Below are 15,331 nucleotides of genomic sequence, written 5' to 3' on the forward strand. Positions count from 1 at the left end.
ATTTTCTGTACTGTAGTGAGGAAAAACAGGAGATTTCACTCGTTTTGCTCCCCCGTTACAAAAGAAATAGGTAACATAAAATAAACTCATGATTATACATCTCTGAGAATGTATGATGTATGGAGGACCAACAATGTAATAGATGTATAAATAATCAAAAAAATAAGTAAATAAATCAATTATGTTGATAAAAAAACATAAATATAAGTTAAATCCGCTTCTCCAAATGTACAGATGGCTTATAATTGAAACCTTGGGGGCAGCAGGGCAGAGCAGTGGTTAGCGCGTGTGCGGCACAGTTCTGAGGTCATGAGATCAAACCTCCTGTGTGGAGTTTGCATGTTCTCCCCGTGCTTGCGTGGGTTTCCACCGGGCACTTCGGTTTCCTCCCACATTCCAAAAAACATGCATGTCAGGTTAATTGGCCTGTCCAAATTGTCCCTAGGTGTGAATGAGCTGGCAACCAGTTCAGGGTGTCCCCTGTCCACTGCCCGGAGACAGCTGAGATGGGCTCCAGCACCCCCGCAACCCTACTGAGGAAAAGCGGTGCAGATAATGGATGGATGAAACCTTGCGTTATGTTTATCTAATGTAAGCCACACAATTTTGTTACTAATGTAGCACATTTAGTTCAGCAATACATTATTTGAATAGATAATCGATTGACACATCAAATGTAAGAGGCAAGTTAAATCGTCTTTTAGGAGCATCACATATTATTTTTAGATAACTTTATTGGGAAAATGAATAAGAAACTTTTTAGTTAATCCAAAGCTTGATTACACAACAATTTAAAGTGAATTATTTTTTAATATTTTTGAAAGTTCTGCATATTTTAATCAAGCATTTTCTTTACTAATCATCTATAGAAGAAACACAAAACAAAAAAAAAGGATAAGAAAAAAACAGAAAGACAGATTGGTTGGGATCCTGGCTGGCACAATTAAGATGGGAAAAGAACATAGTTGGCCTCATTTTAATACTTGATAGAACTTTAGGCAACTGGGCGTTATTCCAATTTGATCTAATTTCCTTTTTATCGCACCAATAGATACCTGGAACCATTGCGATGAACTCTGGTTTCAGTGCTTTGATGTGGTGATTGTCGAGGCCAGTTCAGAGGGTCTGGGCGGGAGTCTGTAGTACGGAATCCTCAAGTCTGGAGGCCCGGTCAGGACCAGAATCACTGGATGCAGTGAGTTGAAGCTGCAGTTGGCTGCTGGCGCGTCCTTTCTTTATCTCCTAGGGCGCTTTCTACCAGCATAGGTAAGCGTCCCTATGCTTAATGTTCGGTGTGCTGGTTAGACCCTTGAATCCGACTTGCTTGGCTGCTGACTGGATCAGAACTCTGTTGCTCATTTGTTGGATCGGAACTTGCTTGCTCACTGGTTGGGTAAGACCTTGTTTGGCCGCTTGTTTATTCAGGACTTGGTCGCTCTCTGGCTGAATCAGAAAGAAGTTTACGAGGTGTGGAGCGGTCGCGCTTACACTTTCTTGGGAGTTGCCAAGTCAACCGCCCAATGTCCTTTGTTTTCACCAACGGGAGATAAGATCAGACCAACCTTACACATTTGCGAAAATACAATGCAATTCAATCTCTTAACACTGTTAAATTAAAGCATATAATTCAATGCACATGTTCTGACATCATTTCAACATTTTCTTTTAAGATTGCAAACAGGTAACATAAATATTTTTTTTGTTTGTTTGTTTGTACATGATTCAATTGTTTGTTTGTTTGTACATGATTCAAATTGAATCCTTTCTTCCGGCGCCGTCACGAATGGCAGCCACTCCAGCAGCTCCCGTGTTATTTTCGATTGTTCTCAGCTCAGGGATGCTGCTGGAAATGTGAATTTCCCTTCGGGGATGAATAAAGTATCTATCTATCTATCTATCTATCTAGGTAATATTGTAATTAAAAGTTTTGATTGTGGGCGGACACAGTTGCGTAGGTTCCTGTGGAGCCCAGCTGGGGTAGAGGGGGAGGGAGAGAGAAAGAAGAAAGGGAAACAATGTACCAAAGTTGATTACCTGTCACCAGGGTTTTTTTTGAAGGAGACAGAATTTTTCTGTTACCAATTACACAAATGGCACCCAGGTATATATGTATTTCTAAAATAACAGTTCATGTTGTTACTATGTTATTACTAGGTTGATTATTGGAAGTAGGGTTTAATAGAATCAGTCAACCACTAAAATAATATTTACAATGACCCAGCACTGATGAGCTATTTTCAGGACAGGTTCACGGCACCTCAGCTTTCCTTAGGGGGCAAAATTGTCAAAGAAAGAAGCCATGTTTATTAATGCAAAGATATATGATTTGTCTGTGTTTTTCTAAAAACTTGGAACAGGATTTAATGGCAACCCATACCCGATGCAAAAATGCCCTCCACATGATGATAGCGTAATACAATTGCTGTGTGATGTCATTAATACGTTGGTGTTCTGGGAAATAATTCACAGTTCAGATTTATAAGAATATAAACTCCACCAAAGATAAAACTATCTTATCAAATCAAATGGTGAAAAGCTTCTTTTTTTTGTATTTACACTCAACATTTTGTGACAGTCGTATCCAAAGTCTGGCCAAGGGGCCAGTTATGGCCCATGGTATTTTTTATTGGCCCGCGGGATCTGTCATAAAATTAATTTGTGGCCCGCCAGTAATGTTGACCCCAGTATAAAATAAATTTGTACAAAAAAAAAATCACCATTTCACCAGAAGATGACAGTAGCCCTTTGACCACCTTGCCCTTAGCTTTCTGTGAGAATCTTAGCTACCCATTTCCAATATGAGGACTGAAGATAAAAAAAGGAAAGTTGACTGTGAGTTCTGCCACAAGTGGAAAGTGGAATCTTTTTTTGACCAAAATCCAAAACAACGGTGTCTGCCTAATTTTACAAGAGACTGTGGCTGTTTTCAAGGAATATGATTTGAAGAATCTGCCAGACAAAACATGTGAATTCAAAAAGCTACAGCAGCGCTTTTTCACAGACATTGCCCTTCAAATGAAAATGCTACAGAGGGAGCTTCGAGATCACGACTCTGACCGCCAAACACTGCAAACATTGCACGGAGGGTGAATTCAAAGACTTTTCAAAGAAAGCCAGGCTAAATAGTCAGCCTCACATACATTTTCAGGTTACCAAGTCTGGACAGATTTCTGAAAAGTTTTGACATCCCTGTACTGTGATGACTCTCTTTTCCCGTTCCACTTCTAGACCATGAACTATGTGGGTCAGCTGGCGGGCCAGGTTTTTGTACAGGTCAAGGAGCTGTACAGAGGTCTGAACCCGGCTACGTTGTCCGGCTGCATCGACGTGATTGTGGTGCGCCAGCCCAACGGCTCCCTGCAATGCTCGCCCTTCCACGTACGCTTCGGCAAGATGGGCGTTCTGCGCTCTCGGGAGAAAGTGGTGAGATCCCATTAGCATTGCTGAACATTTAATATTACGCAAGTGAAAATCGACTTAAAACTAAGGGTCAGAGTACAAATTGGAATGACAAGAATTTTTTCTGTGCAGGTGGATATTGAGATCAACGGGGAACCCGTGTCTTTACAGATGAAGCTGGGAGAAAATGGAGAAGCGTTCTTTGTTAAAGAAGCTGAGAACACACTGGTGAGTGTGGATGGATGGATAGCTCGGATAAATATAAGATTGAAGAACGAGCTTAATTAGAATAAAACCTGGTAGCTAAAAAGATAGATTGAAATATAGCTAGTGTAATGCAGAAGACATTTCGTGTCCTGCTGAGTTGAAGAGAGCAGTTCTGTTAGGAATTTTTATCACAATAAAAGAAAAAGAGAAATAAACAGAATATTCTGGGCTTGTCTGGGCTGACAAAGTCCACCCCAAACAAGCATCGACAAAATGACTAACCATGATTTAATAGGAAAGAGGGGTTGTATGACAAGGATGAAATATAAGTGAAAGGGGGATCTAGCAGGAAGTCCAACCTTCACAACAGACCTTTTTAAAGTCTGGATTTTGCACGTGTTGAAAGACTCATCAAAACAATCACAACACCAATGAGAAACAATGTTAAAAAAAATGTATCCACTTAACGAATGGATACATTGGAAGAACAAATGAATACAAAAAGTAAATACCTCATTCAAATATATTGATAAGCATATTGTGCATTTGTTAGAAATAAATAAGCGTGATTATCAAAATAAATATGTGATGCCTTGCATGCTGCCTCTGTCTATCAGTGTGGGTGCGCGAGAACAGGTAAGTGTGAAGCACATTGTTAAGCCCTATATGAATGCCGACCGTTTACCATGATTAAGTAACAAAATTAATATAGTTGGAAAACTTAAACAACATGACTACATACTCAGTAAAACGTTTTGATAAGTAGTTAGCTCGATAGAAATATGGATCAAAAAATAGCATGAAAAATCTATGAATGGATAAAACACAGAATGGCAGGCAGACAGGCAGGGAGACAGACAGACCGACACGGAAAAAAAACGTGGATCGGTAGGTAGCTACAGTAAATAGAAGAATATCTAGCTATTTTAATAGGATATAAGCTAGCTAGCTAAATAGAAGATTATTCATGTATTCATTCATTTTACGAGCTTGATATCCTCACCAGAGTCAAGGGGAAACAGAAGATTGCCGAAATATAAATATAACTAGAAAGCTATTAAATGGAAATTTTACCATTTAGCTAGCCAAATTGAAATGATTCCAGATAGTTAGCTACATTGAAATATAGCCTACTGACTGGCAACATTTGAATGTTGGCAGCAATCTAGCTAAATTGAAAAATAGCCAGCTAGCTAAAAAGAACGATAGATTTAACAGTAGCTACTAGCTAGCCAATCAGTTAGCTGAAGGGAAACATGACATTCCAAATAATAATGTCCTTGTGTCACTTGCGGTTGACATAATATGACATCATAGATCAGGGCTGGTTAACCTGGCCCAGGAGACCCGCATGTCCTGCATGTTTTGGAGGTTTATCTGCTTTAATACAGGTGATTTCAATCACCTGTATCGTTATAAAGCTCTCACAAAGCCTGCTAGCAAGCTGAAAATTGGCGTCACCTGTGTTGGAGCAGAGAAACCTCCATAACATATAGGACGTGCGGCTCTCCAGGATGAGGTTAGCCAACCCCTGTCATAGATGTTTCAACTATTAATCTGTTGAATTCTAAGTTTGGGCAAGTAAAATTCCACGACAATATATATGATTAGTCATTAAAGACGCTCCCCTACTTACGAACAACGGTACTTACGAATATTTTTTTCAGGATGTCGAAAAATATCCGGACATTGCTGTGGATTATGAAATGAAATGAATGATTTGCATTTATATAGCGCTTTCCAAGTCAAGACTTCCCAAAGCGCTTTACAGTGTGCGTCAAACACCCCAATAGCGGCCGTAAGGCGCTAACTTGCTTATTGGGGGCATTAGGGGTTCAGTGCCTTACCCAAGGACTCTTCGACATGTAACACGGAGGAGCCGGGATTCGAACTGCGATCTCTTGATCCCAAGACGAGCGCTCTACCTCCTGAGCCACTGCCACCCAGGACTTTGTATTGTGAGCACTTTTATCCGGGTAAAGGACAGTGCTGTAGTAGCGCTGTGAGAGGTCATCCAGGATCCACTTCGAAGAAGAAATCCGGCTTCTACTTCCTAATTCGTGCACTGTATCTCTAACACGCTAAGAACTTTGACATTTTTATTGTTCAATATCTTGTGAATCCATTCAATATGGTTGGTGTAAAGTGTAAAGAAGAGCCGAGACGTTTCTTTTGAAATGAAAGTCGAATAAGAAAACTTGATGCTGTTGAGAAAATGGTTGGATCACATTTTTTTCGTCCACTTTTTACCACGGAGGAGGAAGTTGCCTTAACTCTTCCAAAAGTAAGTTAAACTTAAGTTTCTAGTCAAGTCATGTCATGTTCTTTCGTATAGCCCTTAATCACAAGGAGTCTCAAACGGCTTCACAGAGCGCAGAATGTCAACGCCTAATGTGTAGCTTTGTTTTTTAGTACTATGCTTTATCATTCAGCCTCCTCTGTAACGTAATAGAGCATGTTATTTTATTAAACGTTTATTTTTCAATTTTAAATCAATACCGGTTACTCATAAAAGCCTTAAACGTACGTATATAAAGCCTAAACATACATTCCATACAGAAAAATATAGCACTGAAGCAACTTATGAACAAATTAAACTTGCGAACGATCGTCCGTAAAAAATTGACTTGCTCTTTTAAATGTTCATGTAACTTTAATGAGTCCCTCCTTATGCCTAACAGGAGAAGGTTCCCTCTTATCTGGCGACGTCACCCATCATATCGACAGGTGAAGAGCTTATGGAATCCCAGTTGAGCTGGAGCAGCACATGTCACCATGGTAAACTACTAAACAAGCTCTTCTGCACACTAGATTAGAACGTATGGGTTTTTAAATTGTTCTGTTATCTGCTATGTTCCTTGTCCAAACAGACAGCATTAAGAGCAGCTCACTTTCAGTCCAGAACACGGGGTCTCAGCAGGTCGACAAAAAGAGGAGGAAGAGGAGAAGGAAGGCAAGGCCCGATGCAGGAGGGAGGCGAGATGAAAGCGAGGAAGAGTTTTCAGAAGATAACATCTTCACCATTGACTTGAGCTCTGATGATGAGAGGGAAGAAGTTGGAAGGTATGTGCTTGTGTACAGTGGTGAGCTTAATTTGTTCCAGGATCGTACTCGAAGCTCAATTTTCTCATGTATTGAATGAATGTTCCTGATATGAAAAATTAATCAGAAATCAACAGACGGATCGGTGCAGGGTCTGCCCTTATGCAGACCCTGTACGGATCCGTTGTGTGAAAAACGGCTCTGTCCCACCGGCAGCACGACCCAGGACACGTTGGAAATACCACATCTCCAGGCTGGCCTGGTAACGCCCCGCGATCCCGTCGGATGAGCTAGATAAAGTGGATGGGGATAGGGAGGTCTGGGCTTCCCTGCAGAGGCTACTGCCCCAGCGAACTGATCAACGGAAGAAAATTGATGGATGTATGAAAAGATCTAAAATAAATTGGTCCGTTCCTGTCCACCAAAAAGCACTTAACCTTACATAGCTATAAAAAACCTCTTCCTGAACATTTAAAGCATACGTAAAGGGCCATTACGGAGTTATGTTTTTCACACCAGAGTTGCCTCAAGTTGGAGATCAATGGGGAAATTAATCCAATCAGTTATCTGTCCTTTGGCATTCTATATATGAATAGCTTGGCTGTTGTACTTTGAGTGATTTTTTAAAGCCCCTCTAGAAGCAGCAGTGGTTGAGACACTCCAGGAATTTGTCTTTGTCCCAGAATGCTCTATGGTTTCTTTGAAATAACAGCAGTGTCCCAGTTGCTGCTGCTGCTGCCATCTTTCTAGACTTTTTGGGGAAATCTTTACACACACAATGACATAGGAAAATTCCTCCGGTGCTTTTAGTTGACTTAATTGGCCTGGAAGTTGATCAGGTTTTCGGAAAAAAAGAGGAGGACTGGAGCCATTTCATCATATTTTAATTTTCTACATATACAAATCATCCAAATTTCGTCTGTCTTGTTTTTGTGACCAGGACTCTGTACACTGAACAAGACTCGGCAAGCAACACACAACCTGGTCCAGTTTGGACACGTCAACAAAGGTAAACTTGTGACCATGCTCACAAACTACGACTCGGGCCATTAGCGGCATGTTTTCTGTTTTTGGCAGCTTATACATGAAAAATACTTAATATGTTTCTCTATACATGTATTTGAATGAATTAATTATAACTAAAATATTAAGAATACCGATCTAAATATAAATAATTGATTTTTGGAATCTTAAAGAACTTTGTGTGCCTTTTGTACATGTCGTGTCTAAACCATAAAAATTAAAGCTTTTCAAATAAATATTGGCAATTTTGATTACTCTTATTTTGCTTCTCAGTGTGAAAATGGAACCGGACAGAGGCCAGAATAATTAAAATACTGAAATGTTGTCTTATTCTATTTTGGTTTTATTTAGTGAAAAATGTTGGTTTGATCCAGAAACACACAGAATTCTTTCCCCATCGTATTTTAGGTATGCTGTCCTTTGTTTTTATTGTCATAAAGTGAATGAAGTCACCCCCAAGCAGCTCATTTACTATGTTAGATAGTGTTTACAAAACGTCTCATTGGCCAACTTCAATAAAAACTAAACACCTGCTGCATTTCTGAGCCTATGATTTGAGAAACACATCATCTGTTGTGTCCATTTATTTTCCATGAGGTTTTCTCTCGCTTGGATAGCAATAGTGCTTTTGAATTTGAAAAATGGCCAAAAGAATATTGTGTAGAATCATCGATAGTTGTGTATGTATCGAATTCCAAATATTGCTCAATCATTGCTTGGTGGGGACACGACACTTCTATTTTTGTATTTTTCCGCTTTATTTAATGAACATAGCAAATATCCCAATTTTCTGTTAGTGTTGTCTTTAGTTTCTCTTTGCTTATATTTGTGTGTATCTTCTCATAGCCATGTGATTAAGGAGACTCTGTCCATCCCTCCGTCTTGCAGTCTGTCCATCTCTTGCCCACAGCAGACCTCTCTCCTCTCCTCCCACCTTAGGTATTGTTTTCACTTTCTGAGAGGACTCTCACCTACTTGAAACTGTCATGCCGAGTCATGTTTTTTGTATAGCCCTTAATTACAAGAAGTTTTAAAATACTGTACATACTATTATTACACCATCCCCTGATCTAAAACCTACAAGGAGAAACTCAAAACTTCAAACAAAATTAAAACAAAAGAAGAAAAACAAATAGAAAGAAAGGGAAAAATGAAAATAAAAAGATAGGAAAAAAAGATGAAGATAAGAAACCCAAAGAAAAACAGAAAATATACAAAAAGGAATAAAGATGAAATTACTTGGAAGTTTTTAGCGTCCATTTGATCAAAAATAATTAATTTTGAAAAATCTCTTATTCAACTAAAATAACATAGCATTATTTCCCTCCACAGTGAACTTCTACCTCATTTAGACTTCGAACCTTTTTATACTGAGCAACTTAAAACTGTGGTGCATAGTTTGAAGGGTCCACAAAAAGTTGAAAGTTATATATTTTCTTTAAATATGTGTTGACAAAGCTCAATGAGTTCCAACTGAGTTTCCATTGTGCCTATCTGCTTTTATTATATCAGGCCTGTTTGGGCAAACATATACACTACAACACATTTAAGGTCAACAACACAGATTTTTGGTGGGGAATGCATTTTGACCAATCGCAAGAAAAAATATTTATGACATTCATACCGACTGCAAAATAAATAAAGCTAAATTGTGCTATAATTTATTTTTTCATCAGCAATCCTGATGATTCTTTGTCCTCAACACGCAAAAGTGACTCTGAGCTGGCCAGTCGGGCCAAGGACAACCCTGAAATGTTGTGGACGTGGGGGGAGCTGCCGCAGGCTGCTCAGGTACAGCAATGGACACAAACATACTTCAACTATCTGTAAATTGCGGGGGTTTCTGGGCCCCATTAACCACGATAATTGAGGGATTACAGTATTTAAAAAATGAGTGCCACTTTCTAAGAGGGAGAGATTGAATGGAATAAAACTGCGTGAACAAATGTTTTGGGACTCTTGGCCACTACAAATGTGCTTTATTGTGAATACTAATTATTATTTGCCAATTCAAGTACTCAGCTCAGACTAATACCAAGCAACATACAGATGTTGGAAGGAAAGACCTATATATAATCTGTATTTTTGCATTTTTCTATAAAATTAACTAAACCAAGGACCCTTTTGTATTTTTTTTTTTTTTTTAAATTCTGAATCTGTCTTCTCACCTTCCAGCCATCCTTCCTGGAGTGCCATCAGAAGCAGGACTGCAAAACATCTGTCTCCATCCCAGTGTCCTCCAGCATCCACTCTCAGAGCATCAGCGATGCTGGACCCTACTCCGGTCCTCTTTACATATCTCAGCAAAGAGAAATGCCTGCTGACGCAGGACGCAAGCATTCTAATAGTAGGAGTGACGGATCGCCAGCAAGAAATTATGGTAAGATTCACATTGTAATGCTGATTTTTTTCTGCTGTGTGGGAACTACGATGTCATAGTTCTATTTATGATATGCCCTATAGTAGCAGTGGAGAGCATAGGTGCAGAGATGGAGACAAGTTCAGCAGCTTCATGCATCCGACCTGATCACCTGGAGGAAGAGCGGAACAGAGAAAGTCCCATCAGAAGAACGGATTCCCCTTCGAGGAGGAATGGTATGATCGTGTTTAATTGGAAATAAATAAATAAATACATTTATGATGTCTTTTACGAGAACATCTTTGTTCCATCAGAGAAAAGAAGCCAGCATCTTGGTGCTGATGGTGTGTATTTGGATGACATTACAGAGCTGGAGCCTGAAGTTGCTGCTATGTATTTCCCAAAAAGGTACAAATAGAACATTATGCATGCAGAATCTAATTAAATTTAAAATTAGTGGCTGTTGCATTTTGCGGTAGCATTGTAAACAAAACCAAAAGACGTTCTCCTCCTTCCATGGTGATGGTGGCAGTGGGTCGGCAAGAACGGACCCAGATGTGGTGATGACTGGCATACGGAAAGCAGACCAGTCGCCGCAGTCGGTGAGCAGCAGTGGGATGGACAGTGGCGTGGATGGTCTGTTGGACCACACAAGCGACCTCCCACATGTCGCTATCTCGCTCTGCGGCGGGCTTTCTGACAACAGGGAGATCACACGAGGTAAAAACATTGTTCGGGTGAGGTCGGAATGTGCCAAATGTTTATTTAACGTATCAATGGAGTTTGTAAACCGAGCTTCTCCCTTCCCCCAAACATCCATCCATCCATTATCTGCATCGCTTATCCTTAGTAGGGTCGCGGGTGTGGTGGAGCCCATCTTAGCTGTCTTCGGGCAGTGGGCAGGAGACTCGCTGAACAGGTATCCAGCCAATCACTGGGCACACGAAGACAAACAACTTACTCGCCCATTCACACCTAGGGACAATTTGGACCGGCCAATTAACATGACATGCATGTTTTTGAAATGTGGGAGGAAACCAAAGTGACAGGAGGAAACCCACGCAAGCAAGGGAGAACATGCAAACTCCACACAGGAAGGCTGGTAGCTGGATTTGATTATATAACCTCAGAATTGTGCCGTGGACCTGCTAAACACTCATCTGCCGTGCCGCCACTCAAATATTGTTGGCTAAAATTCAGAAGAAATTGCTCTAAATCACTACTTCTACATTTCACAGACAAATTGACAGACTTGAAATCCACAAGTGGACAGTCACTTTTAAAGTTCCCTGGAACTAGATGGTGCCAAAATACCATTTCTCCATCAGCAATAGCAATGTGGAGTGTTAATGGATTTTCTCCAGCAACATCAACATAATTACTAGGACTCAACATGCCCCAAAATGTCACCAAATCACTTCTTTTTTTAACACAGAGGGCAATGACTTTTGATACTGATGGTCCTCCTCTCACTTTACCATGGTTTCTAATGACTAGATGGCACCAAACCACTACTTTGTCATCAAAGAGGGAAAACTTAAGTTAAAAAAATAAAGTACCTTAACTGCTCTCATGTTTGAGTAGTTTGTTGAAACAAGATGTCATCAAAGCACTACTTATCAATCAGAAATGTCAATATGGAGTGTAAATGAAGTTCCTTTCGCACCATTGACACTCAACATTTGCACTCAAAATGCAGCAAATCACAACTTGTTTTCCTAGCGGGGTCAATTACCTTTGAAAAACAAGCTCCTCTTCACACCTAAATATAGTTTCTCATGACTACATGGTGCCAAAGCACAACTTTTCTGACAGAAATGGCAACTTGGAGTGTCAATGAAATTCATCCCACAACATGGACATAGTTCTTCACACTCAATAAGTAGTTTTTATCAGGTAAAAAAAAACAATGACTCAACATGGTTCCTCAAACTCAAAATGCTCCAAAAATGACACAACATCAATTAACGTTATTTACAATTAGTGGGGAAATGACTTTGGCAAATGAAGCTGATGTTAAGCCAACCGAGCCAATCACTTTTTGCATTTTTTTTATTCATTGATGACAGTCTATCAAATTTAAAAAACTGTGGCTTTAATGGAATAGTCAAGTCATTTTTATTTGTATAGCCCTAAATCACGAAGAGTCTCAAAGGGCTTCACAGATTATTACACTATATTACACAGACTATTTTTCAGCCGACAAGAAGAGTTGGTTATTCATATGCTATGGAGTAGAAGTGAGTTTTAAGTTTAGATTTAAATATTTCCACTGAGGTTGCAGATCGGATCTCAGGGGGAAGAGCATTCCACAGCACCGGTGCCCGGATGGAGAACGCTCTCGAACCAGCAGAACACTTCTTTGCTCTCGGGATCACCAGAAGACCAGTACTCTCAGATCCTAGGCTTCGGTTACTAGTTAATAGTTACTAATGCAACGCTATCCTTTTTATTTTAAATTACATTTAACCTCCATCCTTTTAAAACATTACATAGAATTTTCAATATTATGTAATATGCCCAATCCAATTCAGCGAAAATAATACTTTGCATCTTCTTACCACAAGTCACCATAGATGCACAATGTTCAACTTATTTTTGTTTGTCTGTGTGCGCGTGTATTTGTGCTGGCTTTCACAGAACAGTTCCAGGAAAGTGCTGTTTCCTACCAACAGTTCTCAGAAAACCCTTTCCTCATCGATGATCCTAACCTTGTGGTGAAGATTGGGAACAAGTACGTGACAGGCAAACACCCCATGGTCACTTGCACAACCAAACTAAAATATGATGCCTGTTTGCACTCACCTGTTTGTCAATGCTGTAATCTTTTTTGATAATCGGCCCGACCGTCAATTGGTTACGGCCCTGCAACTTGGAATGAGTAGTGGGTCCGACACACAAAGTCTTAATGAAGCACGAGAGATCCTGAATTGATTGAAATGAAATAAAGGTATTGTGGGACGGAGTTCACCCTATAGTATTACAGCATATTCATAATGCCATATTACAAACCAATAGAAGACCAACATTGTCATGGCTTGGTGTGCCTGCAGTACCTTTTTTCTCCAAAAGATGGCAGCTTTATCCCATTTTCCAGCCACCCTCACTTTTCCTCTCCCTAGATGGTTTTAATAAGACAATCAGCCACAACTACTATAAATACCTCGGCATCCCACCTCACTTTGCTTAACCGTTTTGATTCGTGAAGACTTTCACTCACCAACACCACAAGCTTCGCCTCCCATGACCTCCTCCAAATCCCTCCTTGTTCCAGTTTCGCCCCTCTAATTTACTCCTCTGGTTCCCTCTTTGCCCCACAATCATCCCAAGCCACCTCCTTTAAATGTATTCCTAAATCTTCCCTTCAAAATTTGTCTTAGTTTCCCTCACGAGCCTCCTTCTTAAGATCTTCTCAGCAAGCCCGGTCCCACAGCCCCTTCCTGCTGTTAAATTCTGTTGTTGTTACTGCCTAAATAAACGTCCGTCCCCCTGGTGGGGTCATACCACAACCCTTGTGTCCCGCGTTTGGGTCTGTCCTACACCTTGTGAACAAACATCTTATATGACATCGACCAATAGCAGGCAGTCATATGCTCAAATAAATTTGTACGTTTTTGGGCATGCAAAATGCCGTAAAAAGGGGGCTGGAAAAACATCTCATTCCATTCTGTAAAGTGAAAACGTCATAAGACGATTACGCTGCGTACCAGATGTCCACTTTACTTTATTTGGATCTCATCAGATTGACTGTGTCATGTTGTGTAGGTACTACAACTGGAGCACAGCAGCCCCAGTCATGTTGGCCATGCAGGTCTATCAGAAGCCATTACCACCGGTAAGACTACCACCTTGATTTGTTTTTCACTTCTCTGATTAAAACATTCAAATTCAAAACCTTTGTTGTTGTTTTTTTCTAACCCTCTAAATAAAAATGACGTAAAACATTGAATTTTATAATTTAATTTATTTAATTTTATCAAAACAATTACATATTGCGCAATTCATTAACATAATAAAGAAGTTAAACTTGGGATATTTACAGTTTGATGTGTGGGTTTTCATCAGAAAGTGTTTCAACAGTGAACATACCGCAAATTCCGGACTATAGAGCGCACCTGATTATTAGCCGCACCCACCACTTTTTGGGTGATTTGCCACTTTTGTTCTTACACAGGCCGCGCCTGTGTATAAGCCGCGTGCGCCCGCATTCAAACTTGTGACATAACCACAAGTTTAACCCAGACCAGGCTGTAAGTTCCACGATTGTAACTGAATTTTTTTTTTTTTCGGTTTGAACAAATTTATTGACACTACTAACAGCAAACAAACAATGTGAGGTTTGAACAACCCTTCTCGACAATCTCAACAGCAATCAAGCATATTCACAATTTTGTTATGTCTGGCAATATGACGTTTTAAGGTTTTTTTCTGACATTTTTAACACCTTTGTTAGTGTCAATAGATCCGTCCAGGCCAAAGTCGATTGTTTTTTGGTCTGAACAAATCCACTGACACCAACAGCAGCAAACAAACAATGTGAGGTTCGAACAACCCCTGCTCTGATTGGGAGAACCTCATGAGCTACCATCCTTGACAAGTCCCGTAGTCTGTTTGGGAGGGCAGGATGATTCACGTTGCTCCAAACCGTTGTAGGTTCGCTAAACGCAAGCCCCCGCACAAGACTTACTGTTGCTCGCTTTGCACAATAGCAATAAGGGCCCTGTGGTTTTGTAAAGTGTGACTTTCTTGTGTTTCCAAATCAAATTTCTTTAAAAAGTCCTGAATAAAGAGATGTGTTGGTGGCAAGTTAAAGGAAACTGGAATCAAATGATTGTTTGGTACAAGGTTTAGCTGGGATATTGATCCCTTTGACAAATCTATCTTTTCTTAACATTTGTGCCAAAGGTTCAATGCAAAGAACATAGAGAAGGGGAGACATAGGGCAACCTTGACGTACACCGCAGTTGATCTCGATTGCTTCCGATAAATTCCCGTTAATCATGAATTTGCTGTAGATGTCTCGGTATAGCAGTCCCACCCACTTGATGTATTTTTAGGGAAAACCACATTTTTGCAATACCCTGAAGAGGTATTGGTGCGAGACTCGATCAAAGGCTTTCTCAAAGTCTAGGTTTAGGACCGCTAGTCGCATGTTTCTGTCTCTCGCATAACAAATGATATGGATCAGCATGAGAATGTCGCTGATCTTCCTTCCCACGATGGCACAGGTTTGGTCCGGATCAACCAAGTCTCCCAAGACTACAGACATTCGTGTTGCTAAGAGCTTGCTGAAGATTTTAC

At 40.2% G+C, this 15,331-nt stretch overlaps 1 protein-coding gene across 3 annotated transcripts in view; it reads left to right on the forward strand.

Moving 5' to 3' along the window:
* lpin1a (lipin 1a) overlaps positions 1-15,331 on the forward strand; it is a 45,306-nt gene that overhangs the window by 11,397 nt on the left and 18,578 nt on the right. For 2 of the 3 annotated variants that reach the window (XM_088334778.1, XM_088334780.1), the window contains exons 2-14: positions 3,229-3,423; positions 3,532-3,627; positions 6,288-6,384; positions 6,477-6,669; positions 7,589-7,657; positions 8,518-8,610; positions 9,348-9,462; positions 9,847-10,051; positions 10,135-10,266; positions 10,345-10,438; positions 10,563-10,750; positions 12,671-12,764; positions 13,796-13,865. In XM_088334778.1, the coding sequence (XP_088190904.1) occupies positions 3,232-3,423; positions 3,532-3,627; positions 6,288-6,384; positions 6,477-6,669; positions 7,589-7,657; positions 8,518-8,610; positions 9,348-9,462; positions 9,847-10,051; positions 10,135-10,266; positions 10,345-10,438; positions 10,563-10,750; positions 12,671-12,764; positions 13,796-13,865 (1,638 nt within the window). In that variant the 5' untranslated portion in view covers positions 3,229-3,231. The remainder of the gene's footprint in view (positions 1-3,228; positions 3,424-3,531; positions 3,628-6,287; positions 6,385-6,476; positions 6,670-7,588; positions 7,658-8,517; positions 8,611-9,347; positions 9,463-9,846; positions 10,052-10,134; positions 10,267-10,344; positions 10,439-10,562; positions 10,751-12,670; positions 12,765-13,795; positions 13,866-15,331) is intronic. The other variant, XM_088334779.1, reaches the window with a different exon arrangement.

The sequence above is a fragment of the Urocampus carinirostris genome, chromosome 4 (assembly GCF_059441175.1).
Source record: "Urocampus carinirostris isolate Australia breed hairy pipefish chromosome 4, RoL_Ucar_1.0, whole genome shotgun sequence".
Lineage (NCBI taxonomy): Eukaryota > Metazoa > Chordata > Actinopteri > Syngnathiformes > Syngnathidae > Urocampus > Urocampus carinirostris.